This window comes from Anthonomus grandis, chromosome 10 (assembly GCF_022605725.1).
Source record: "Anthonomus grandis grandis chromosome 10, icAntGran1.3, whole genome shotgun sequence".
NCBI lineage: Eukaryota > Metazoa > Arthropoda > Insecta > Coleoptera > Curculionidae > Anthonomus > Anthonomus grandis.
The window spans coordinates 4,765,153-4,791,511 of NC_065555.1; the positions used below are offsets into that span (position 1 = coordinate 4,765,153).

General features: G+C 35.8%; 3 protein-coding genes across 3 annotated transcripts in view; 1 reads left to right on the forward strand and 2 right to left on the reverse strand.

Annotated features, from left to right (window-relative positions):
* Positions 1 to 3,133: 3,133 nt before the first annotated feature.
* LOC126741375 (protein atonal-like) lies at positions 3,134 to 3,916 on the reverse strand. Its single transcript, XM_050447767.1, has one exon. It carries the CDS (start codon positions 3,813 to 3,815, stop codon positions 3,414 to 3,416), a length of 402 nt encoding a protein of 133 aa, XP_050303724.1. The 5' UTR covers positions 3,816 to 3,916; the 3' UTR covers positions 3,134 to 3,413.
* A 1,761-nt stretch (positions 3,917 to 5,677) lies between these two features.
* The window catches only part of LOC126741361 (uncharacterized), a 46,284-nt gene continuing 25,602 nt past the window's right edge, over positions 5,678 to 26,359 (reverse strand). Inside the window, exons 6-10 of the mRNA XM_050447753.1 lie at positions 21,607 to 21,896; positions 15,242 to 15,499; positions 6,239 to 6,294; positions 6,109 to 6,183; positions 5,678 to 6,057 (exon numbers count right to left, since the gene is read on the reverse strand). Of these exons, the coding sequence (XP_050303710.1) occupies positions 5,755 to 6,057; positions 6,109 to 6,183; positions 6,239 to 6,294; positions 15,242 to 15,499; positions 21,607 to 21,896 (982 nt within the window). The 3' untranslated portion in view covers positions 5,678 to 5,754. The remainder of the gene's footprint in view (positions 6,058 to 6,108; positions 6,184 to 6,238; positions 6,295 to 15,241; positions 15,500 to 21,606; positions 21,897 to 26,359) is intronic.
* LOC126741163 (cuticle protein 7-like) lies at positions 20,679 to 21,970 on the forward strand. The gene is made up of 3 exons (XM_050447508.1): positions 20,679 to 20,840; positions 21,464 to 21,541; positions 21,611 to 21,970. Exons 1-3 carry the CDS (start codon positions 20,826 to 20,828, stop codon positions 21,905 to 21,907), a joined length of 390 nt encoding a protein of 129 aa, XP_050303465.1. The 5' UTR covers positions 20,679 to 20,825; the 3' UTR covers positions 21,908 to 21,970.

A 26,359-nucleotide genomic window follows, 5' to 3' on the forward strand; every position in this document is an offset into this window, starting at 1 on the left:
ATTTATAACTAGACTTGTAGACAGCTTCCTGTACCATGAAGTTGACAGACAGGTTTCAATTTTAAATATTAGGAACAATTTACACGCAGCATTCAATGCCGCACTTTGTGATCATCACAAGTCCTGTGGAAAGTCAAAAAATGTGAAGAAACGTCAAACTTGACAAATGCATAGTAACTAATCGATATTCAAAAATTTTAATTTTATTGCTAGCATAGCAGATTTTTTTCAATGGACTTGTAGGCAGCATCCTGTTCCGAGAAGTTGCCGGACAAGTCTTAAATTTGAATATTACGAAGGACTTACATACAGCATTCAGTGCTGCATTTTGCAGGCTTTAAAAAAGTTTTATCGGCGGAAAATCGCTGGTCTAGTGGAAAATCAAAAAATGTGAAGAGACTTCAAACTTGACAAAGACAAGCAGTAAGATATTCGAATTTTATTGCGAGCATAGTGGATTTGATTTTCCACTAGAATTCTGTATGCGAACCGCATTTTTAAGGCCTAAAAGTACGCAGTATAGAAAATTGAATAAATTAACCAACAATCCGAAATCTTTTAATCTTATAGCTAAGCCAATCTAATCGATTTGATTTATAAATAGATTTGTAGACAGCATCCTGTACCATAAAGTTGACAGACAGGTTTCAAATTTAAATATTAGGAACGATTTACACGCAGGATCCAATGCCGCGCTTTGATAATCACAAGTCCCGTGGAAAGTCAAAAAATGCGAAGAGACGTCAAACTTGACAAATGCCTAGTAACTAGCCAATATTCAAAAATTTTAATTTTCTTTCTAGCATAGCGGATTTTTTGTAGTAGACTTGTAGACAGCATCCTGTACCGAGAAGTTGCCGGACAAGTTTTAAATTTGAATATTACGAAGGACTTATACACAGCATGCAGTGCTGCATTTTGCGGGGTTTAAGAAAAGTTTTACCGGCGGAGAATCACAGGTCTAGTGGAAAGTGAAAAAATGTGAAGAGACCTCAAACTTGACCAACGCAAGCGTCGATAAGCAGTCGTTATTCGAATTTTATTGCGAGCATAGTGGATTTGACTTTCCACTAGACTTCTGTATGCGAACCGCGTTTTTTAAGACATTTAAGGCCTAAAAGTACGCAGTTATAAAAAATTGAATAAATTAACCAACGAATCAAGTCATAATTTGTCTTTACATTAGCACAATGAAGTGTATTGGTGTTGATTTTCCTATAAACTTGTAGAGAACATCCAGGCGCAGTGCATGTAAAAAAGACTTGACAGATACCAACACTAGACTTATAGACAGCATCTCGTGCCGTGAAGTTGTTACACAAGTTTCAAACTTCAATGTTAGACAGAACTTTCACACAGCATTTAGTGTGGCATTATCGCGGATTTGAATTTCCGCTAGACTTGCGGACAGCAATCTGTACCGCAAAGTTGACAAACCCGCAGCATCTAGTACCGCACGTAGAATCAAAGTTGACAGATGAATAATAATTATCCGTCTCTTTTAATCTTATAGCTAACCTACGCTGGGATTCTAAAATCACGACAAATCGTTAAAAAATAGGCAATCCGCAAGACACTCACGACTGAGAATTTTATTTAGAATCGGTCATATCGAGTAATCGTGTCGAATCGTGATTTTAGAATCCCAGCCCTGATCTAATCGATTTGATTTATAACTAGACTTGTAGACAGCATCCTGTACCATGAAGTTGACAGACAGGTTTCAATTTTAAATATTAGGGATGATTTACACGCAGCATCCGGTGCCACGCTTTGATAAAAAAAAGTCTAGTAGGAAGTCAAAAAATATAAAGCATCGTGAAACTTGACAGATGAGCAATAATTAGCCGATAATTGAAACTTTTGCTTTTAAAGCTAGTCTAGTGAATTTGATTTTTTCACTAGACTTGTAAACAGCGTCCTGTACCATGAAGTTGTCAGACAAGTTTCAAATTTAAATATTAGGAACGATTTACACGCAGCATCCAATGCCGCGCTTTGATAATCACAAGTCCCGTGGAAAGTCAAAAAGTTTTTTCAAAAAACAATTTTTTTAGTAGACTTGTAGGCGGCATCGTGTACCGAGAAGTATCCGGACAAGTTTTAAACTTGAATATTACGAAGGATTTATACACAGCATCTCTTTCATTTTATTTTATTGTGAGCATAGCAAATTTGTACAAATTTTAAATTTGAATGTCAGGAAGGACTTACACACAGCATCCAGTGCTCCATTTTGCGAGGTTTAAGAAAAGTTTTACCGGCGGAAAATCGCAGGTCCAGTGGAAAATCAAAAAAGACCTCAAAGTTGACAAAGGCAAGCAGTAAGCAGTCGATATTCGAATTTTATTGCGAGCATAGTCTATTTGATTTTCCACTAGACTTGTGAGATGATCCAAGGAGGTTCATTTAATATTTTACTGAAAATCTCTTTATTTCGTAAGTATCACGGAATTTAGGAAAGAATGGTTTATTGTAATTTAATGTTTTTTTTTGGTAACAGAGTCAAAAAAACCTTGTAGTTCAAAAAGTTTCGTTAGGAGGCATTTGTGCTTTAAATAAAATTTGTAGTGAAAAGTTTTCTCAATCACATCCCATTTATTTCATTTAGCTACTCTAAGTAGTTTTTGAGTTATTGCAGTTTTTACGGACGCATACTTCCTAAAGTCTCAAGTGTTTACTCGATAGATCAGTCAGAAAAGCATTGTCGCTTAAGAAGTTTCGTTCGCAGGCAATTTTGCCTTAAACAAAACTTGTAGCAAAAAGTCTTCTTAATCTTTAGCCGTTTATTTCATTTTGCTACTGCAAGTAGTTGTTGGAATATTGCAGTTTTTACTGCAGCATACACCTTTAGGTTTCAAGTTTTTACTCGATAAGGCATTCTAAAAACCCTGTATCTCAACAAGTTTTCTTAAGAGTAACTTAAATGTTATATGTAGTGAAAATTCCTTTTAACCTGTTTGTTTCATTCAGTTTTAGTGATAATAGAGATAAAATGTGGCACACAAGTCCCGTGGAAAATCAAATCCTCAGTCACTCTTAAGCTTTAAAAAAACACTAATTTAATTACTTATATTTTTATTTATTAACTCATAATATAATTTTACATGACGCTATTTGGCACTATGCTGTATCCATAAAATATACAATTAATAAATATCCACTTAAGCCTATAAACACTATTGAATTAATACTGTTTCTTTCCTCTACATAGTAATACTTTTTATGGCAAAGATTGACATTATGGCTCCTAGACTATATTATGTAAATATATAGGTAACACTTATCTTCTAACACTATATACAGTGAGGACGGAAAAAATCTATACTACATAACACTGACATAAAAAAAACATTATCATCTTTGGCATATAAAACAAACAAACAAACAAACAATTTCTTACGAACGTACACTTATCTTGAGCCATTCGGCGTATGATCCAGCAAGTCATAGAGGGCGGCAATGTAAGTCTGAGCCATCTGTAGGGTCTCGAACTTGCTGAGCTGTCGGTCCTGGCCCAGTTGCGGTAAAAACGTTCTGAGCCGATCGAAGGCCTGGTTCAGGTTCTGCATCCTTCGGCGCTCCCTCGCGTTCGCCGCCAACCGCCTCCTCCTCAACACTTGGGGCGAAACTCGCCCCCTGGAGGTCGATTTCCCTTCGGGGCTGCCCCCCGCGGTCTGCGAGAATCCCTCGTCGCTGAAACTCTCGTAACTCGAGGAGGGCGAGGCGCCCCAGCAGTCCTGCGGTACCATTTCGGTGCCGGTGGTGCCCGTGGGGAAGTACAGGTACGCAGAATAATGCTCGGGATTTTCCATGTTTTTTTTATATTAAACACAAAAGTTCGTCAGTAAAAACTCGCACTAGAGACGCGAAAGCACAAAGCAGAACGGCGGATAATGATGTAAAAAAAGGAAGTTTAACCGTAGCAGGGTGGTCAGGTGGAATCTGAAGATTCGGTGCCGGTTTTCGGCTTTTTATAGACGGGCTTAGGGGGGTCCCTTTGGTGAGGTAGTAACGCCCTGTGAGCGCGTGCCCCCGGACCAATCAGGGGTTGACGGTGCGGGGACAGTTGGCCAATCAGGTGCGTTCCATGTATACAAGGGTGCAAGTGTAATATTCATGCCGATCTGGAGGGGTTTGTTTTATTTTTCGGGAATATAATACGTGTGCAATTTGCAGTTTTCTTTGTTAAAAAAATGTGTGCCAAAGGGGGTTTGTCATGTGCAGGTTCTTTGCTTTTGCTGAATTATGATGTAAAATTATATGAGTGTGGGGTTATACCTCTTTAAGACGCTTTATTAGTACAGTATAATAGATTATAGGGGGTTACCGCAAAAATCTTTTTTTTAAGAAAAACAGAAGAATTTGGCAATTTTCTATGAAAAAAAATATGCATCAACTAGTGTGCCATGGCTTGGGAAGGCTTAGGAAATACATGCTTGATATATTCAAAAAATAGGCTTGGAAGTCAAGAAGTTCTACTACCTAAAATAAATTAAAATAATAAATTTATGCTTCTAGGCAGTTAAGGCTTGAAAACTTAATTATTTTAATGTCCTAAATAAGAATAAAGGTGTAACATTAAAGAAACCTCGTTATTGTATCGCCTGAAATAAACAAAAATAATAATTTATTTCTTCTAGGCAATTGAAGCCTATATCTAAAATAAATGCAATATTTTATTACCTAAAATCAGGAAACAGGCTTGGAATTCAAGAAAATTTACTGTTCTACTACCTGAAATAAATGAATTGATGCCTCCAAGCTATTGAGGACCAACATGTTAATAAATTCATTATTTTTCTGCTTGGAATAAACAAAACTAATGAATGAATGAGTTCTTTTAAGCACTTGAGATCTGTAATTAAAGAACATGAATTATTTACTTAAATTACAGATCTCAATACTGATCAAACATGGATAAAGCCTACTGGATTTAACTATATTTTATCAGTCATAGCACTTTATTTTGGGTCATCGCCAGTGTCAATATTGAAATATTGAAAAATAGTCATGGCACCCTAGACAAGTAGGAACACTGTCAATTTTTAGTCAAGTAGACTGTGGAAATAGCTGTTCTTAATATTTCCAAGTTACTGGATTAAACGATGTTTTGCCAGAAATGGCATGCTAGATAAAAATCCAAATAGCTTCAAGATAGAACTGTCAACTGCCCGATTTAAAAGTAAAAAATTGTACATATAGTTATATTAAGAAGTGGCAGATAATCAAATTCATACGTATTTTAATGAATAGTGTTTAACCTAAAAATCTATATTTCCAAGCCTTTTTGAATAAAAATTGAAGATCTTAAGTATTAAGAGTATACTGTCAATCCTATATTAATCAATGCGTTTGACACAAACATTTAAATCTAAATTTAAGCTTGATATGTCAACACTTGACATATTATGATGTGTCATTGCAAATATTACTTTTTATTGAAATATTTTAGAATATAAAAGTGCTATGTAAAAGTGCGCAATTCCTGAGGATAGAATTAGATAGAAGCAAAAAGCCACTAGTAGTAGTAGTTTGTTTCCAAAACTACTTATCTGTCAACCCATATCAAACGTCAGGCAATTGATTAGTTTGACATATGACAAATAAACTCCATTTAGCGACAAAAACAGCGCATTCAATGACATCGTTGATATTTTTTAGCCTTAAAACACCCTTAATTGTTCAAATGCAAAAATTATATTAAAATACTAATCAACAATATAACAGAGTTCAATGTTCCAAAAAACAAAACTATCTGCCAGATCCATGTCCCCAATGGGTCACTCCAACGTAGCTGGTACCACCGACACCACCATGTCCATGTCCGTGTTTACCATAATGAGCAGGATGTTGGGCATGTCCCACCCTCTTCACCACCGCTTGGAATCCAGAATGCGGGTCAGAAGTGTATTCTACAATTCGTTGGGTACCATCGGGTTCGTGGAGGGTGTATCCTCCCTTAACGTTATCGTGGTCACGATGTTCGTATTGGGATTTTATGTCATGGGTGTGAGGATCGTGCACGCCATATTCAAACTGGTAGTGAGGAGCGGTCTGCAAATATTTCATTATTAATTTAAAAAAAAAAATCAATAAGGTACTTACGTGATGATCTTCATGTCCATAGCCGTAATGTTGGGCTAAAACCGCATTAGTAGCGACAAGGGCAAAACAAAGGGCCTAAACAAATTCAATTGAATTAATGAGAATATAGTACTGAATTATATCAACTTACAGTCAAAGGATTCATCGTTAAGGTGAGGTCTGATGCGATAAAGAGCAAGTAGCCAACTGATATCAGTTACGACCACACTAAGCTACTTTTATACAAATCCGACCTGAAAAATTGCCAAACCTTATGTGTACCAAATGGTAAAAAGGCCAAATTCAATATCAAATCTGTTTATTGAATATGGTTAAGTAACTATCAAAGTGTGTAATACTAATATCTATTTTTATCAATATTGTATATTGGGAAAAAAAGCGCTTAACGCACTAATGCTTTATTCATTAGACCCTGTAAGCATGGAATTAGTATAAAAAGTGCTATTGCACTTTATGTATTTTAGTTGGCTAACGATGTCTAAAAAAAAAAAATTATATTCGATAAAAAAATTTTATTAAATCTCATTTGAAGCCCCAGAATCATTAGCGATCGGTATAATATGGGTATCATCGTTTGTAATGGCTTTAAGCCTTTTCAAGTTTTCCAACTAAACTTGCTGAGCTTGAATCTTCAAACCTGGACAAGAGTGTGCGCTCAAGTGTCCTGTGCAATGGACAAAAAAAAATTCCAAAAGATTTTTGATCAGTTCTAAAGGTTTGTCTAGGTACTCTGTGTTTAAACTGAAAAAATTACAAATTGACCACTGGGATGGCCTTAAAAAGTTTCCTAGTGTCCCCACGAAACTAGCCGAGCTAGAGTTTTCAAATTTAGTTAGTAGGATGCGCTCAAATGTCCTGTACACACGACACTAAATTTTTTTTGAAAATTTTTGATTAGTTTTTGAGGTATCTACAGGTTTGTCCAGACAGTTTTCCCTACAATTAATAAAATTATGAATAGGGTAGCCTTAAAACGTTTCCCAGCGAAATCAACTGACAAGTCTTCAAACCTGGACAAGTGTGTGCGCTCAAGTGTCCTCTGCAATGGACAGAGTAATATGACATGAAATCCCAACTAAGAAATAAAGTTTCATGTTTGCAGTGGGTTTAATTACTTACGGTAGAAAAAGTGCACTTTGTATCCTCTTTTTTGACATAAAACACCATCTGAAAAAGAAGAATCATTGACGGTAGGTAGGAAATGCTGCTTCACTTCTGCAGTGGGTTTAATTACTTAAAAAAATTGATCATTTAAGTTGATTCAAGGCATGTCTCGATCATGAAACGCAGTAAAAATCGAAATAAGGCAAGTTTTACCTGTTTTTTTACATAAAACTCCATCGGAGATCCAGGAACCAATGGCAATCGCTATAAAATGCTACGTCATGTCGGCCGTGGGCTTAATTACTTACGAAAATTGACATTTCAAGATGATCCAAGTCATGCCTGGACCATGAAATGCGGTAGAAACTGGAAAAAATTCACTTTTTGTTAAACCCTTTTGAGATCCAAGAATCCTCGACGATCGCTGTAAAACGATGTTTTACGTCTTTAGTGGGCTTAAGCTTTGAAGAAAAGTGAAATTTTTCTTCTTTTTTTGAAATAAAAACCGCTATGAGACCTAGGAATCATTGACAATCCCTATGAAATTATATTCTGGGTTCTGGTCTCAAATATTATCAAAGCTTTTTATGAGGCCACTTACTCTACAATCGTGTTTTGCGATCTAAGTAAGGCATTCCACTGCGTCTCTCATGCCTTACTGTTTAAAATGACCAATACATTTTTGACCACTTTAACTTACTTTTTATTAAAAATAATGTTGGGAAGTAAAAAGCATGCTAATTGGTGGCTAAAAGATCGCGCTTTATAGCTAAATGAGGTCTACTGTAAGAGCCCTATAACATATTCAAATGTGGCAAAAAAGTGGGGTGTAAAAAATACACAATGAATTTTACTGTATTTTATAAAATGTCCACGAAACAAGTTGAAGGGCTGTCAAGCAAATTTGTTGCTGGTTTACGGGATCTATACCGAGGAGATTGTGTGTCAATCTAGACCTTTCTGACGAGAAATACCACACAGGGCCAACAAGGCATCCTAAAAACTGCTTTTATAAAAAAACGTCTTTGATTCGATCGATGGTTTTATGAAATATGAATGTAAATGGGTAAATGTGAAAAAGCACACATTTTCCTCGAACATCGCACTCTGTCAATTGAAGCGCTCGGGGCCTAAAGATACATAAGCCACATTCACCACTGTAAAAAATGTGTGGTTGTGTAATTTTTACAATGTTGCGTCGCCCTTTTTTTTTACAAATTGTAGTAAATTTGGTCTTATTTGTAGCAAGAAATCCTATGAGCATATGAAAGCAAATCTGACAGTAATTATAAACTCGTCAAGTGGTAATTAGTCCAATACTGAGTCGCATATTTTGCTACAATGAAATCAGAAAATGTGTCAAAGTGATTGAGTGAGCTATTGCTTTTAATATATTAAGTCTACTCTTGTTAAGAGTTAATTAATTATTTATAGAAAAATGTTTAAAAATAGTAATATTTTATGTTTGACAACCCTATGGCGGAATTCTTAACAAAATATTTGTTTCAATTCTATCAATCCTACAATTTTTAAAACATATATTTTTAATTGGTCAGCTATCTTAAAATCAACTTTCTACTTGCGAAACAATGGCATCCATGCACTATTTACTATTTGCTTTATTTGACAGGGGGAAAGCATTTTTTAAAAAAATTTTGAACAATTTAAAAATCTTATAATTATCAATGTGTTACATTCAAAATAAGTTTTTTACTATAGCAAACAAGCGGAAAAAACTAAATATTTCTCTATTTATATGTTTTAAATTTGTACACATATCCGATCATTCCATGATCCTATTCCATTTCAATACGGCAATGTAGCACCCCATACCGTACCACGTGTCATCAAATGTGTATACATTTTCTTATATCACAATATCTGAAAACAATATCTTTTTAATTGATATTTTCTTTAGATGTTACGATTAAATAAGACTCGTGAAATTTCTTATCAAATAAAATTTGATTTTGTCGCCTTAATTTAGCATTTTTCTGGCATCCTGATTGGTCAAATTAACCAGGCATAAATGTCCATAATAATATTGTGTATTATAATAATATTTTATTCTATTCGAATCATTATTTATGAACTATTACGTAGGTATATTCATGCAAAACAAATATAATTGTAATGTTTTTATATTCGATAACAAATGCTTATTGTTTCTTCCAGTAGGGGAGACCGGGGATAACTGAAACAGGGGACGGTTGAACAGTCGCCATTTTTTTTAGACGCGAAGGTAAAAACTCGTGTACGCAGCCTCACAACGTTTGACTAATTCCACATTTCTGCTCGACAGTGTGAAACATAGAGAAATGAATAATATTAAATATATACTATATAAATATATACTTTTAATTACTCTATGGTGTGAAACTAGCAGTTGAGCAAAGTGAGTGTGTTTGCGCTCGGCTCTCTTATTTTATGTCAACAAAGTAATTTTTACGTTTCATCTAAAAAGTGTGGAAACAAGAAATTTAAGTGTATGTACACCACTTTTTTGTTTTTAATCAATTTTTTTATGTTTTTGCTTAGGTTTAGCAGCCTAAACTTATTAGTTTTAATTAAAGAGTTTAAAGAAAAATAACCTGAAGGGGACAATTGAAACAAGATGTAAATAATTTTACGGGGACGGTTGAAGCACGATTTATAGAAGGCTTTTGGTATTATTTTTGCGTAAACTTATTAACTGATTGTAACAAACTCTCTGAGGGCTATTATTTTGTTATAGAATGCCACGTGAAAGGGTCAGGAAAACAAATAGAGGTACCAAATCCAACTTGGTTTACGAAAATGCGTATAGGGAGGTTATTGAAAATGGAGCATCCGTAAGGTCTGCGGCAGATTTGTTTGAACTGAATCATGTTACATTAGGCAGATTTATTAAGAAAAAGAAAGAATCTATTGAACAAGGGTCCACTGAAACTATAACAATGGGATATAGGTGCGTACGACGAGTATTTAACGTTGAACAGGAAAAATCCATTGTTAAATACATAATAAAGGCATCTCAAATATTTTACGGTCTATCGCCAAAAGAAATACGTAAACTGGCCTACCAAATAGCCGTAAAATATTCATTGAATATGCCAAATACATGAACTAAAAACTCATTGGCAGGAGGAGATTGGTTTTCCGGGTTTATGAAACGTAATCCTGAACTATCAATCCGTTGTCCCTGTGGGTTCACTACAAACTACCCGTTCAGAAATGAAACTCCACTGAATTAACGCAGAGAAAAAAACTTTTATTTTACCATAAAAAGACGCCGAAAGAATTTACAGAAAAACATAAACTTAACCTTGCGACTACCCGCCGCAATATTCACACGTGTACTACTTAACCTATTACTTACAAATTACTTATAGGCCACCCGCAACGCATGACTTTCTAGTCTGTAAATACGCTGTTGCTGGCTTACAAAAAGTATTTAAGTTTAACATTTTGTGGGTTTCAACATTCTCCCACCCGAGAAACTAAACACAAGTTTCTCGCATAAAAAACTAAAACAAAATGTTCTTGCCAGTCCCTAAGTTAGTCATTATATCGGACAGGTAACTTTATTGCCCTCCCACTACGCGTGACTTTAGCGGTGGCACACTTGATCTGGTCATTCCCATTTTCCGAGAAAGGCACATCATCACTCACTTCCTCATCAGAGGAATCACTGTTACTCGAGGCGGGTGCTCTGCTATTTACACTCCCGATCGCGGATGGCTTCTTAACACTCTTAACAGCCTCCGATGAAACCGCTTGAACTTCTGAGTAGCCAATGCCAGCATCAACGGGTACTCCGGCCTCTTCTAAAGCATAGACCCTTTGCACAGGACGCAGCATCGCTCCATTTACCGTAGAAACGCGCACTAAACGCACAACACCATCCTTACCGGGTAAAAGCTCGGTAATTCGACCAAGTGGCCAGTCAATTCTTTTGCCATGGTCATTACCGACGAGTACAACATCCCCAATTTTAACTTGCCTAGGAGACTTAACACAAGAGATGTTTCGAAGATGTCCAAGGTACTCATTACGAAATCTTGCCCGTAAATCTTCCCGAAGTTTTTGTATTCGCTTTACTTTTCGACACAATGAAGATCGATCTACAATTTCGCACTCAGGTAACATATCTTCTGACAAGTCGCGTGTAAACATCACAGGAGTAAGAGGTACCAAGTCGTTCGCGTCTTCGGATATATATGTCAAAGGTCGAGAGTTTATTATTTGTTCACAGTCACATATTACCGTAAGTAAGTCCTCATAAGTAAGCGCCGCACGTCCAAGAACTTTTCGCAACAGTCCCTTTAGAATTCCTATAAGCCGCTCCCAAAACCCGCCCCACCAGGCTGCGGTTGGCGGGTTGAAGCGCCACGTTATCCGCTCCACAGCTGCAAATCGTTCCACCTCACTCCACTCTAGTCGTTTAAATAGATTTTCTGTCCCAACAAAGTTGGTACCATTGTATCCTTCATATCCAATACATATCCAAACCTTCTCCCCTGTCCTAAGATGCAGAGGGCCAGCGAAATCTACACCAGTGATCTGGAAAGCTGATGCATCATTAACTCGATCTGCAGGAAGAGGTGGAGTCTGGACTTGAATACCCTTGAGTGTGTGCCGCCGACATATTACACATTTTGAAATAACACTTCTAATATATCTCCTTCCACCCAATATCCAATATTTTTCCCTCAACAAACTCAACAAGCCCTGAGCGCCAACGTGACAAGACCTCCTGTGGGTATCAAAAATGAGTCTTTCAGTCACAACATGGCGTGAAGGTAACACTATTGGCCTGCGAAAGTATACAGTGTCTTCCCGATTAGCAACACGTGATCTCAAGCGTATAAGGCCAGAATCATCTTGGTATATGTCCAATGTCTTCAGTCTCTGATCATTCTTCAAAAAACACTCCTGTTGCACAACTTTTAAGACAACAATTTCTGCCCGATCCATCTCTTCAGCTGACAGCTCACCAACACGCTTATCTCCCTGTCGAACATTGTGTGTAAACCTCAATATCCAAGCTATCATCCAAACAGTTTTGATATAGCTTGAGAAATAAGATAAATGCCATTCCTCTGAAGCCTTAGCTGCTTCGGAATTCACCAAGCTAGCTACCACACATTTTTTCTTTTCAGAAAATATTTCTGTCTCATTGTATGTGCCAGTTTCATGGGGCCACAAATCATGATTTTCACGCAGCCAATTGGGACCCTCCCACCATCTCGACTCATATAGCTGTCGAGGTGAACATCCTCTTGAGTGGAGATCTGCAGGATTTTGAGAACCAGGAACGTGGTGCCAGCTGTCTATTGCGGTGGTTTTCCTGATCTCAGTCACTCTATTGCCTACAAACGTGCCCCACTCCTCATCTCTTCTGATCCATGACAACACTGTTGTCGAATCAGTCCAGAAAAAACATTCTATATCAAGTTCAAGAGCTTCTTTTATAGAATTGCACAATCTAGTGCCAATGACTGCTCCCAACAACTCCATTCGAGGTATGGTTACAATTTTCAATGGAGCAACTCGACTTTTAGCAGCCAAAAGAGTAAGATAAACCTTGTCTTGATAGACACACCTTATAAATACGGCAGCGGCATAGGCACTCTTACTTGCGTCGCAGAACGTGTGTAGGCTCATTTCCTTTTCATTACCCGTCCCATTTATCCAACGGGGAACCTGTATATTGAACAGAATGGGTAAGTCTTTAGTCCAATCTCGAAACAACTTCTCAATATCGGAACCAACTTCTGCATCCCATGACAATTTTTCTTTCCAAGTGTTCTGGAGTAACAATTTTGGAATCAACGTAGTCGGGGATGTAAATCCTATGGGATCGAACACTTTTTGAGCTAATGACAACATGATCCTCTTGGTAACAGGTTTATCCAAAAGCGACTCCAAATCTCTAAGACATTCTTTATTTATACCCAAAGTATTAGTGTGTGTATTCCAGACAAGACCTAGGAGAGGTGTGGCTTCAATGGAAACACCATCACCTACAACTTGTGTAGCATTAGAGAACTCCCACCCTCTTAGTTCAAACTTTGCCTGTGCCAAAATCTTAGTGGACTGACTTATAAAATTCTGCAAAGTTTCAAAATCCGGTACGCTGTTCACACAATTGTCCACATAGAAGCACTTAGCTAAAGTTGTGAGTATGGAACTGTCAAAAACAGAAGTACCTTCATCACACTTTTTTATTTCCAAAGAAAGATGATGGTTGATTGTTGCTGCAAGTAAAAATGGGCTACTTGTCACACCAAAAACAACACGCCTGTGCCGGTACACTATTTCCTTTTCCCGAGAATCAACCCAAATAAACTTTAAAAAATCTCGGTCTGTAGGGTGTACACTTATCTGTAGAAAAGCTTTTTTGACGTCTGAGGTCACTCCAATCTTACTTCGCCTGAATCGTGTTAAAATCTCTGGAATCATCTCGATAAGGTTAGGACCTTTTTCCAGACACTGGTTTAATGAAACTTTTCCTTTTACTTTTGCACTGGCGTCAAAAACTGGCCTTATTTTGGTTGTGCAGTTGGAACTCGATTTTATTACTGGCCGGTGTGGCAGATAATGGCCCAAGTTGTCATCACTGTCAGGCACAAGCTCTATAACACCTTCTTGAAGCGATTCCTGGAAAATGGTATCATATGACTCATATACATTTTCTGACTTCAATTTCTTAAGAGTTGTTCCAAGTCTTTTCTTTCCTATGGAATGGTTGGTCGGTAGTGGGGGTGTCCATCCAGCCATGGAAGCCTCACTTCATACCTCCCTTCTTCATTTACTTGAACCGTCTGGTCAAAAAATTCTAAAGCCGCCTTTTCCAAATCCAGCTTACTTTTATTAGCCACGGGGTCAGTGATTCCTAGTACGTCCAGCTCCCATAGATTACTTATACTGGAATCCATCACCATACAATTTAAAAAGCTGTGGGATACATTTTCTTCACCAGGCTCTATTGGCACTTTACCCATAATCGTCCAGCCTAGCAAAGTTTCCATGGCTGTCAGCCCACAGCTGAGTCTTTGTGTGCGACCTGTATATAACTTTCCGGCTACATCAGAACCGATTAACAACTCAATAGTCGCTGACTGTCCCACATCACTAACTTCAATATTTAGGTTTTGCAGCTCATCCATCCACACTCCGGAAAAAACACTGGGAATTTCACTGCAAATCTTAGGCTGGTCTAACACATCAAACCTACACTTAAAACCATTGTCCTGCGACAAATGAATCTCATAAACACCGTGAGACTGCTCTGACAAAACACCTCCAAATAAGCAGTGCATGATATTTTCCCTTGACTTGGCCACAAGCTGCAACGTCTGCACTGTAGGTTTCAAAATGTATGAGCGCTGTGATCCGGTATCAATGAGAGCTCTTACTTCCTTCATGCAATTTTCACCCTTGATTTTCACCCTTAGGGTCTGCAAAAACACATGCTGTCTTTTGGAGTCACTGGTGCAGGAAAGCTGCATTTCAGCAGGATTGTTATTTTCTCTTGGAGTGCTATTTTCACCTGGTTTAGCTGATCTATGGGTTCCTGATTCGGGACACATCAAAACTACATGGGATTTACCACAAGTCACACATTTAAGACGAGCATGACACCTGCGAGACTGATGACCAACTTTTAAGCACCTGTAGCATGCCCTTTTTGCAGACAAAATCTCCCTTCTTTTTTCTAAGGAAAAACTCTGCGCCTTGAAGCAACTCGGACTGTCATGATGCCTCTCACAAAAGATACACGTAGCTCGATTGCCATGTCGTAGTTCTAAACTCTGCTCCTGGTTGACAAGATTAGCAGCTGTAGGCAACACACCACGAGAATCAGAACTCCCTGGTTTTCCTTCCCCTTCTCTTGAAGTGAGGCCCCTTGGCTTGTGCAGACCAAATCCCTCCGATGCCATGGAAATCCTCTGCTCATTATCCACCTCATTTCTAAGAAACTTAAGCAAGGCCTTTAATCTATTTTCCAGAGAATTAATACAGGACGCTCCAGACACAGACTCACTTTCATCCGGCTCCTCTTCATTGGAGATTTCTGCACACAGGATACCTGAAGTTCTTTGCCACACTCTCAACAAGTCCTTAGGCAAACAGGACTCAATTAAAGGGTAAAGCATAGAAGAATACTTATCTGGCGTTATGCCCAGGGTTTCCAGAGCTCGCAGCTGGGTTTCAATACTGTCGTACAGAGTTGACACATCAGGCTTGGCTTTGGAGACGGCATTATTCAGTACAAGTTTTAACAGTTCTCTAACATAAACCTCTACCTGAATATCTTCCCTACCAAAACGTGACTTAAGGCTATCGACAATTTTAGAATAATTTTCCCCAGTGGCAGGAAAACTGTTAACGAGGTTTCGGGCTCGGCTATTAGGCACAGTAGCTTGTATTAGATATTCGACTTTATCTGCTGCATCTATGTCTGGATCCTCATCAACCTTTTTAAATTGGGTCCAGAAAGAAAGCCAATCCCTAATGTTACCGTCAAACTGTTTAAACTGTATGGTAGGTAATTTAAACATTCTCTTACCCAAATAACGTATGTCATAGTCATGTTCGCTCCTGTCTGGAACCTCCTCTTCATCTCTAGGCACTTTCTACATAAAAAGTGCCAAAAGGGTGTCAGCAGTAGACACCCTTTTGGCACTTTTTATGCTCAGTTCCTTGAACCTCCTTTCATAACCATCACAACAATCCCTGTCTGCGGTCAGGTCTGCCTCACTTGTATTTTCTTCTAACAGTAGATAAAAGCACTCGGAACTAACAGCCTTTAATTCGTTAAACCTGTCCTTCAGAATGTCGCGACATACCTCTATTGCTTGTGGATCAGTTCCAGGTTGTGTCAAAAGACTATCGAGCTCATTAGCGTATTTTGTAAAGGAGCCACGGACTACGGCACGAACTTTTTTCTTATTATCGAGTCCCGACATTGTCTTTTTGCTTTTTTAATACACGAATTCGGTCAAACCGGCCTCAAAACCGAAACAGCACAAAAACTGAGGCGTAATTCGAATACAAACGGCGACAAAAGACAACTCAGGTTTTCACACTTTACCGGCGTTTCACTACTATTTTCCTCTGCGTCCTGTCACGGTCGCCATAAAAATGTGGGTTCACTACAAACTACCTTTTTTGAAAAAAACTTTTATTTTACCATAAAAAGACGCCGAAAGAATTTACAGAAAAACATAAACTTAACCTTGCGACTACCCGCCGCAATATTCACACGTGTACTACTTAACCTATTACTTACAAATTACTTATAGGCCACCCGCAACGCATGACTTTCTAGTCTGTAAATACGCTGTTGCTGGCTCACAAAAAGTATTTAAGTTTAACATTTTGTGGGTTTCAACAGTCCCCAGGCTACAAGCATTTCAAGAGCGACCAGTTTTAACCCAACAAATGTACAACTTTTCTTTGACAATCTTGCCACGGTAATAGACAGATATAAATTCCAAGCGAAGGACATTTATAATATAGACGAAACTGGTGTTACGACGGTACAAAAACCTGCTAAAATCGTAGCAGAAAAGGGACGCAAACAGGTAGAAGCACTTACATCAGGAGGACGTGGCACTTTGGTTACAGTGGCAATAGCGGTAAATGCAATTGGAAATAGCATCCCACCAATCTTTATCTTTCCAAGATTAAGATATCAAGATCATTTCGTTCGTGACCGTCCACCTGGGTGCATTGGAGCGGGAAATGCTAGTGGATGGATGCAAGAAGATGAATTCTTGCTATACTTAAGACACTTTCAAAAACATACCAACAGTTCAATTAAAAATAAAGATTTGCTTTTAATAGATAATCATCAATCTCATGTAAGCATACCATGCTTGGACTTTTGCAAAGAAAACGGCATTGTTGTCCTCTGATTTCCCCCACACTGTTTACATAAATTACAACATTTGGATCGATCGATTTATGGCTGTAAATTCAACTTGCGATTCTTGGATGATGACATCCCCAGCATCGTTAAACAGAGTCTCTCTATGGTTTTAACACAATCTAATATTGTTGCTGGATTCCAGTGCACTGGTATATGGCCGTTTAATCGAGATATTTTTACGGCTTTAGATTTTGCTCCATCATATGTAACTGACAGACCTGCTCCCGAAAGTTTGCAGTTAAATATCCCCCAAGAAGTCCAGGCAGTAGATTCAAGAGAGAATAAAGATTTAAGCAGCACTGATTCTTTTCCAAAATTAGTAAATTAAATAAAATAAAAAAAGAAGAAAGTTAAAAAAAAAATTGGTGATCCAAAAAATACATCAAAAACACCAGTGTTCAAAAAAATTCGTCAGTAGAATAGTCAGGACGATAGCAGCAGTGACAATGAAGACTGTTTTTGTCTACTATGTTTGGAATCGTATAGAAATAGCCGTTCAGGGGAAAAATGGGTGCAATACATTGATTGATATGTAGAATGCACTCATCAAGAAGATATATTGTATATCTGTCATAACTGCATGTCAGAATAAATATTATACTTTGCTAATTTACCTTTATTTCAGCATTAGGATAATTATTATGTTGTTTAAAACTTTTGAATAAAAATTTGGTTTTATTTAATTGTAAAAATTATATGTATGTATGTTTTTTTCTTCGTATTTCTAAATTGAATGTTATTTCAGTATTAAAATAAATATTTTGTTTATTCTTAATGGTGTTTCTACTGTCCCCGTCTCCGGGACAGTTGAAACAATATACAAGGCTATATGTGTCCTTTAATATCTTACAGGCATTATATAATAAGTAAAATAACCTGATTTAAAATATACAAGGAATTAATAAATGTCCTTGTAAAAATTTTTTTAGCTGTAAATATGATTTTCTCTAAGAGAAAAAAATTAATATTTGGAAATTGTTTCAATTGTCCCCGGTCTCCCCTATTTGTATAAGACATTTTTATCTATAAGAAGAAACTGAAAGTTATAAACACCAATAGTGTTTCTTAATTTTTATTATTAACGCTGAAATACAATGAAAATATTTAGGTTATAAGAATAAAATTTAAAGGATTGAAACAAAAAAAAATAAACGGAAATCATAAGCATAAGACCACTTTAAATAAAACCGAAAAATTAAAGAAGATAAAATATAATACCTAGATTATGATCCCTTATTCAAATACTTGCATCACTTATTAAATTTCCTATGATTCCTGATGATTGTCTATCAGCCTTTACACTTGCAGCAGCTGAACATAATTTATTTTATAGTAATTTGAATTCTTATTGATATACACAGGTTATTTTGGAAAATGAAGTTGATAAAGAAAGTCTGGAAAATATGAATATGGAATATGTACACCATCAGTTATGTTAGTATAATATTAATGGAATTGTGAAAGATAGAGACTAAAAGTATTATTCAAAGTTCTAATTCAAAAACTCGAAGTAAGTAAATAAGAATTATAATATTTTTTATCAAGACCATAATATATTCCTCGATTAGTTCAACTGAAGGGACATTGATCAATGCGACGAATCTGAAATCTTTAAAATGATCTGGCAAGGAAAAGGATTTCCTACGGAATGAACTAATAATAATGATAATAAAAGATGCTTTTGTTTAACATACTATATTTCAATGAAATTTTTGTGTTTCATTAACTCAAGCTGTAGGTTTGTGCAATTAGCTTTCAGAAATTCATGATATTTTTGAACATGACAGTCCAGAGATTTTTTTTATAGCAAATAGACAATCCTTGAATTGTGATTCTATTAATGAATCTAGAAAGTTTTATAGCAGGTACTTATTATCAGTTTGATTTTTTTCGACAGTTTATATATAAATAGTTAAATTTAAAGCAATTTGTATGCATTAAAATATTTTTTCTAGACAGTGTTGACTATGATGAGAGTGAATTTGTCTTATGGGTCTCGATTGAGAAAGATAATATCTTTCAAATAGTAAACTTTCTTCTCATAAGATGTGGCATCAAACTTTTCAATATTATCTGAAATTTTTCTACTATTCGTGTCATCTATGATTATTCAATTTTGTAACAGTATCTCCTACTCTTAATATATCAGATTTCTGGATACATTGTATAAAATTTGTTACCAAATTGCAACGCTTTAAATCACAATTTTAAGGACATTTCAAATATAATTTTATAGAAATTGCTTTAATAATTTATTACCGTCCCTATTTGTACTTTTTTTTATAAGGAAAATTTCTCTAACTATAGCATTTATTCTTACACATTTTTTTCAGGGGCAGTAACTTTTGAGAAAAACGGCTTTAAAGGTGGTATGTCGTTTTTATGTCAAAATAAAACTACACTTTCTGTTACTATTAAAATACATTCAAAAATGATAGTCGGTAACCCTTGGTACAAAAGAAGCTTTATAAATTCTTTAGTTTTAATAAGAAACTACTTACCTTAAAACACTCACCGTTGCGAACAAATGTATGGAAACATTTTTAAAATATAAATTAAAAAAAATTACTTTCTAATTTGGTTTTCCAAGTGCGGCCAAAAATTCTCTATGGGGTTCAAATCAAGTGATCGGCTAGGCCAATCCAATACTTCAAAATTTTTTCAGATGGAAACAAGTTTCTCTCTCACATGTATGTAACTATTAGCTTCTTCTAAATGTTAAATTTTACTACAATTATACAAATTTACTATATTTATAGAATTTTGTTTGGTTATCGTTATTAGTCATTTATGGTCACTATAAGTTGGATAGTAATCTCTGTTCGCTATACTCATTGAACTAAAATGACTTTTAGACAAACTGTCTTTTACGCTTTGTTGTTGACTGAAAATATCCAATATATTCGATTTTCAGTAAAATGTCGCTTATATACCTTGTTGCCTCAAGCCCCTCAATTAATACATCATAAAACGTTCTTATACTGACTTCAAGCAAAAATTGAATTGCCTCTATTAATTATAGAAAGTCTCTTGGAATATTTCTCTAGAAGACACCTAAAAAATCCATTAATAAAAATATCTTTCGGGCATCATCATCATCAAAAACGACCGACCAAGATTTTTCTTGTAAATGATGACCTTTGAAGGGTTAACGATAACATCGTTCGACCCCAATCAACGCCGGTGGCCCTTAATTTTTATTTGTTTTTTTTTTAATGAATGGTTCACGTGCCCCGCCCACCATAGCGAAATATTATCGAAAAATTGATAATAAAGCGAACAGATTATGTCAACTTGATTGTTATTTATCATCTTTTCAGTTTATTTTCGAAAATTGGGTCCGAGCCGTGTTTCCGTTATACGGGTCGATTATTTATTTTTTTTCTTTATTTGATTTGAAAACCAAAGACTCTTAGGAGATCTTTTCGCTAGTATAAGAAACAAATAAGTTAAAGGAAAAAAATTAATTTAAATTCTATTGAATGAACATGCAAGCGCAATATTATGCGTTACATTCTCTTAAATTATTGTTACTAAATTTGATGACTTAATAATTCTTTTTTTTTTCTTTTGGATACTTTGGGGACCGCAAACTTTTGATCGATATATAAACTAGATCTTTGACCGAGTTTTGTATCAGTCTCGTTTGGTTTACAATTTGTGGTCAGACAAGCCGGTTAAATTTATTTAGAAGATGAATGCCTTCAGCGTAAGTTTTTATTAATTTATTTATTAAGACTCGGTTTTTTATAGAGAAAAGGCTTATAATAAATTATTTTTTATATCAGGGCACAAGGGTTAATACTGATGATGTTTTAAATTCATTTCACGGGAACAATAAGCTAAGAAATAATATTATATCTATATTGGAAAAAAGAGTAGGTACCATGCGGATGAGTTTATTTTGATTTTTAGGGCAATTTTGACTTTTTGGAAAATTGGATGCCAGGAATAAAAATTCATTTTCGCCATTGGATTAGTTGGAAAAAAGTATTTGAATGCGAATACCATCAAGTCGATGGGTTTATTTTGATTTTGAAGTAATTTTTCTGAAGAGTTGAAATTTTGAATGTTATCATTGAATTTGTCAAAAAAGAGTACCATGTCAATGGGTTTATTTGAATTTTTGATTTTAGATCGGGGATTAGATTTATCGCTAATTAGCTAAAAAAAAATACCATCGGTTTACATTGAGTTTTATTAAAATTTTTTTGGAAAATTGGGTGCCTAAAATAATAATCTAAATTCACCATTGAATGGTAGGTACCATGGAAACCAATACATTTTGATTTTTAATTATATATTTTTTAAAATTCGACTTTTATTTTCTAGGTTACAATTTTCGCCGTTCTAGCAATTAGTGGCATCCTTGCCTTCCCCGACGGTCACCACGGAGACGAACAACATTTTGTAAGTATCGACAAACATAGAAAAAATTTAAACTTCTTTAGTCTTTAACTTTAAAAATTTCTCACGTAGGTTCCGGGGTACCACTTTGAATATGGCGTCCACGATCCCCATACCCACGACGAAAAATCTCAACACGAACATCGCGATCACGACCAGGTAAAGGGAGGTTACACCCTTCACGAACCCGATGGTACCAAGAGGATCGTAGAGTACACCTCGAATAAACACGATGGGTTCCAGGCGGTGGTACATCGCGAAGGACATGCCCAACATCCTGCCCATTATGGTAAACATGGACACGCTGGTGGTGTCGGTGGTACCAGCTACGTTAAGACCACTCATTGGGGACATGGCTCTGGCAAATAAGATGAATATACATATTTAGAATACCAAAGATGTTTGTTGAATATTAATAAAAAATATATGAGTATAAAATTGTTTTTTTTTTTCTAATAGGTAACTTTCTTGTGGAGGAAGCTTAGAACGTTGAAAGGGTATAATTAGTAAACAACAACTTTGGTTGAGTTCAACAGGGCACAGGGGCAAGGGGGATGTTTTGTTTATAAACATATTCATCGATTTTCGGTTGTCAAGTTTAAATTCATTTTTAAAAGAGGAAGTTTTCAGCTGTACAGGGTGTAAATAAATAGATGCGAACAAATTCAAGGGCTAACTCTTGGGTATATATGAAAAAAACTTTATATGAACGTATATCCTAAGAGTACTAACTTTTGAACATGAATCATTAATTCATATGCCGTAATTCAAAATTCTCCCGGAATTTTTTATCAGATTCGTCGAGAAATGCGGCGACGAATCTGTAATCTTTATAATTATTTAATTTATTTTTCTTTCATTTGGTTGAATCTAAACATTAATAATAAACACGTAATACATTTAGATAGATGGATTTAATTTTTTTAATCGAATACGCAACCTCGGACAAAAGGAAGTCAAGGGATCAAATTTCCTCAGAAATAAATAAGAATGACAAAAACAAGAAAACATAAAAAAAAGTGTCGTATCATATTTTCCATCAAAACTATTTAGTTAACCTTACACGAACGTCACTGGTATAAATAAAAAAAAATAGTGAGCCTCAGAAAATGCCTTATGATGCATAGAAAATCCAGACCAAATTTTATTAAAATATCTACAAGGTTTTTACAGGTATTATGAGAAAAACATATATTTTTCCTCAATCTTTACCACCCGGTCTCAAAAGTTGCGTCTTTTAGGACATACGTTCATATACAGTTTTTTTCTTAAAATTTACCCAAGATTCAACCCCTGAATTTTTTCGCATCTATTTATTTACACCCTGTATTATATCAACACGTATCGAAAACGAAACAGAGCCAATTACGGGCAGTCCATTAACTTTTTAAAAAAACGCTCGGACCCGTCGATTTTATTTTCGAGGGGGACACTTAATAATCACAAAGTCACTTTCCCACCTACAACCCCCTAAGCAGGGGTCGAGTGATACCTCATTGGAAAGGTCTTTTAATTCTCTTTACAAGGGTCCTTGGTTTGACGCAATTTAAGTAAATACTTTTTAAAATTTTCGCATTTAAACCTTAAAAGGTAATTTTCAATATTTTTACTTTATCATAGACTACTAAAGGTACTTTTATAAAAAAACAATGCCAGGCAGTAGGACAAAACCATCAAGTATTATTAAATTATGAGACAAAAAATGAGATAGCTCTATAATATTACAGAATATTTTGACTTTAAGTCTAGTCATTCAAAAAATTATCGGAAAAATAGATTTAAAAAGAATTTGCTTAAGTGTTAGCTTATAATCAATGTTCAAAATGGCCACCTCCATTCTCCATACAATAAAAAAGATTTTGCTCAAAGCGTTGTCGCAGGTTCTGCAATACTTCAGGCGTAATTTGAAGACACTCTGCCTTGTAAATCTTCTAACGAAGTGGGTTCAGTCTCATAAACTTTGCTTTTTAAGTGACCCCAAAGAAAAAAGTCTAGAGGTGATAAATCCGGCGATCGTGGAGGCCATTCAATAGCACCTCTTCTTCCAATCCATCGTCCCGGAAACGTCCGATCCAAATATTCTCGCACGAATAACGTATAATGTGGTGGGGCACCATCCTTCTAAAACATCAATCTATCCTCATCGTATCTGTCATTTTGAGTTTCAATTATAGCTGTCAATGCTGGATCAATGGCCTTATGTATTTGGTGATTTCACCTGTCAGATTTTCAGGTAAAAAAAATGGACCAACTAAATTATCACCAAAGATACCAGCCCAGACATTTAAATTTTGTGGCTATTGGGTGTGTACGATACACTCTAAGATTATTGTCGGACCAATATCGGCAGTTATGACGATTGACCAAGCCATTCAGGAAAAAAGAGCTTTTATCAGAGAAACACGTATTAAACAAAACATTTGGGTCATTAATAATTCGTTCACTCATAATTTCACTAAATTGTGATCGCCGATCGAACTCATCTTCATTCAGCTCTTGCACAAGATGTATTTTGTACGGATAAAACTTATGAGCTTTTAGAGTTCTTTGGATACTACGTCGACTAATACCTGTGACAGTTTCCAATTGACGGGTACTTAATGTAGGATCTAGATTAATATGTCCTAGTACACTTTCATAGCTTCATTCCTTACGGGATTTTTAATATTGCGTTTGCGATTCGCCACTGATCCAGTTTCTCGAAATTTGGAAACAAGCTCCAATACATACTTTCGCTGCACCTTGTTGTTTTCATGTCGCTTATTATAATAATTCCGCCGTTCTATTAGCACATTGATGATTTCCAAAAAATAATTCAATTATTTCAACTCTTGTATGCACCATTTTTATTTTTAAAAATAGGTATCATCTAAAAAAAAACAAATTCCCGCACTATAAATCACCTTTTTAACAGCGTACTACATTTAGAATAAATTGAGTATATAATAATTCTTTAGAAAGAATTACTTACTTTTAAATACTTACTTAAATTGCATCAAACCAAGTACCCTTGTAAAGAGAATTAAAAAACCTTTCCAATGAGGTATCTTTCGACCCCCCTTCCCATTTAAGATTTTAGGGGTAGTGCTACCCCCGCTTAGGGGGTTGTAGGTGGGAAAGTGATTTTGTGATTATTAAGTGTCCCCCTCGAAAATAAAATCGACGGGTCCGAGCGTCGTCATAAATGTAGAATAATAAAAACTCCATAAAAATGCCTTTTATTAGATAAGTACCTTTACTCTAATGAAGTACGTTAAAAAAAGCAAAAAGAGTTCGTCAAATGTCTATGAATAATAAATACTATTTATTTATTATTTATCATGTAAATATTTTATACGACGCCACTGGTAAAGATTTTACTTGTGTAAGGCTAAATCCACATTGGTGCGTAATTACGGATCCGTTGAGACCACGTGATTGCTAACAGCCAATAAGAGACCAAAACGGTTTCACGTACCCAAGGAAAACACGGATAAAAGTTGGTTAATTTGAACTTCATTCCGGTTTTTTATTGTTATTTTTTACCAAAACATTTTTTTGCGTGGGATTCTGTAATTTCTAGGTAAGTCCTTTGATTTAAAACTAATTTTTTTTTTGCTAGTTTTAATTTTGTACCATTCTCTTTAGAATGCCAAGTTTGGGTTCGACCCCGGGTTGTACCTATCTTAATTGTGGCTTTTTCATTAATAGTCAGTGCCAAAATTATTTAAAACACCAATGTTTCCATGTAAATATGACATATAAGGAGAAGGAGAACCAGGGCCTTGCAGCTAGGTATATGTTTATTATTCATTGTAATTATTTTATCTTTTTGTCAATTTGTTATTTCTAGTATTCAGGGTGATTTTTAAGTTGACTGACTTTTTTTTAACTGTATATAGAACTCGGTAAATATACATTTTTTTCAAATAACTTTTTTCGATACACTCAAAAACAAGGGACATATAGACTAAAAAAAGTGAATATGGGTTTGTTTTTCATCGTCTGTTTATGTTTAGTTTTTGCTCGAATTTTTGTATTATCAATCACGCATTGTACCGATCAGTTAGTCTTAGACACTTCTGGTTTATTGTTGTTAATTTTAAATTTGCAAATCCTAAAAATGGCACATCGTTATGAAAACAATGAACTTGTGGATATGTTGCTTATTTATGGAGAGTGTCTTCAAAGTGCTGCTGCTGCTTCGGTATTATACGCAGACCGCTTTCCTTTGCGGAATCATGCTACACGCAGAAGTTTCATAAATCTTATTCAACTGACGATTTACGGGAACATCATGGCGGGCATGCAGGAAGAGGAAGGAGACCTGAAAATGTTCATAGGAAAGAACAAATTTTAAATCTCATCGAAGAAGATCCAACAACAAGTACTCGAGTTGTCAGGTCGGATTAAGTCAAAGAAAAGTATGGACAACATTGCGCGAGAATCAATTTAATCCCTTTCACGTTCAACGTGTCCAAGACTTGCCCCGCAGAGTTTAGTTTTGTGAATGGTTCCTATAACAACATGAAAATGATCAACATTTTTCGAACAAAATTTTAGCCATGGACGAGGCAACATTCACCCGAAACGGAATTAACAATTTTCTGTTGATAATCCCCATCTTTTCTGCTAATGTGTGGGCAGGAATTGGATACTTGTTGGACCATTTATCTTACCAGACCGTTTGAAGGGCGATGTTTATTTGGACTTTTTGCAAAATAATCTGCCTGTTCTGTTAGAAGACCAGTGAATATCAGTGAAAGTGCCAGTGAATATCAGGCAAGCTATGTGGCTGCTGCAGGATGGAGCACCTGCCCATTTTAGACGAGAAGTGAGCGA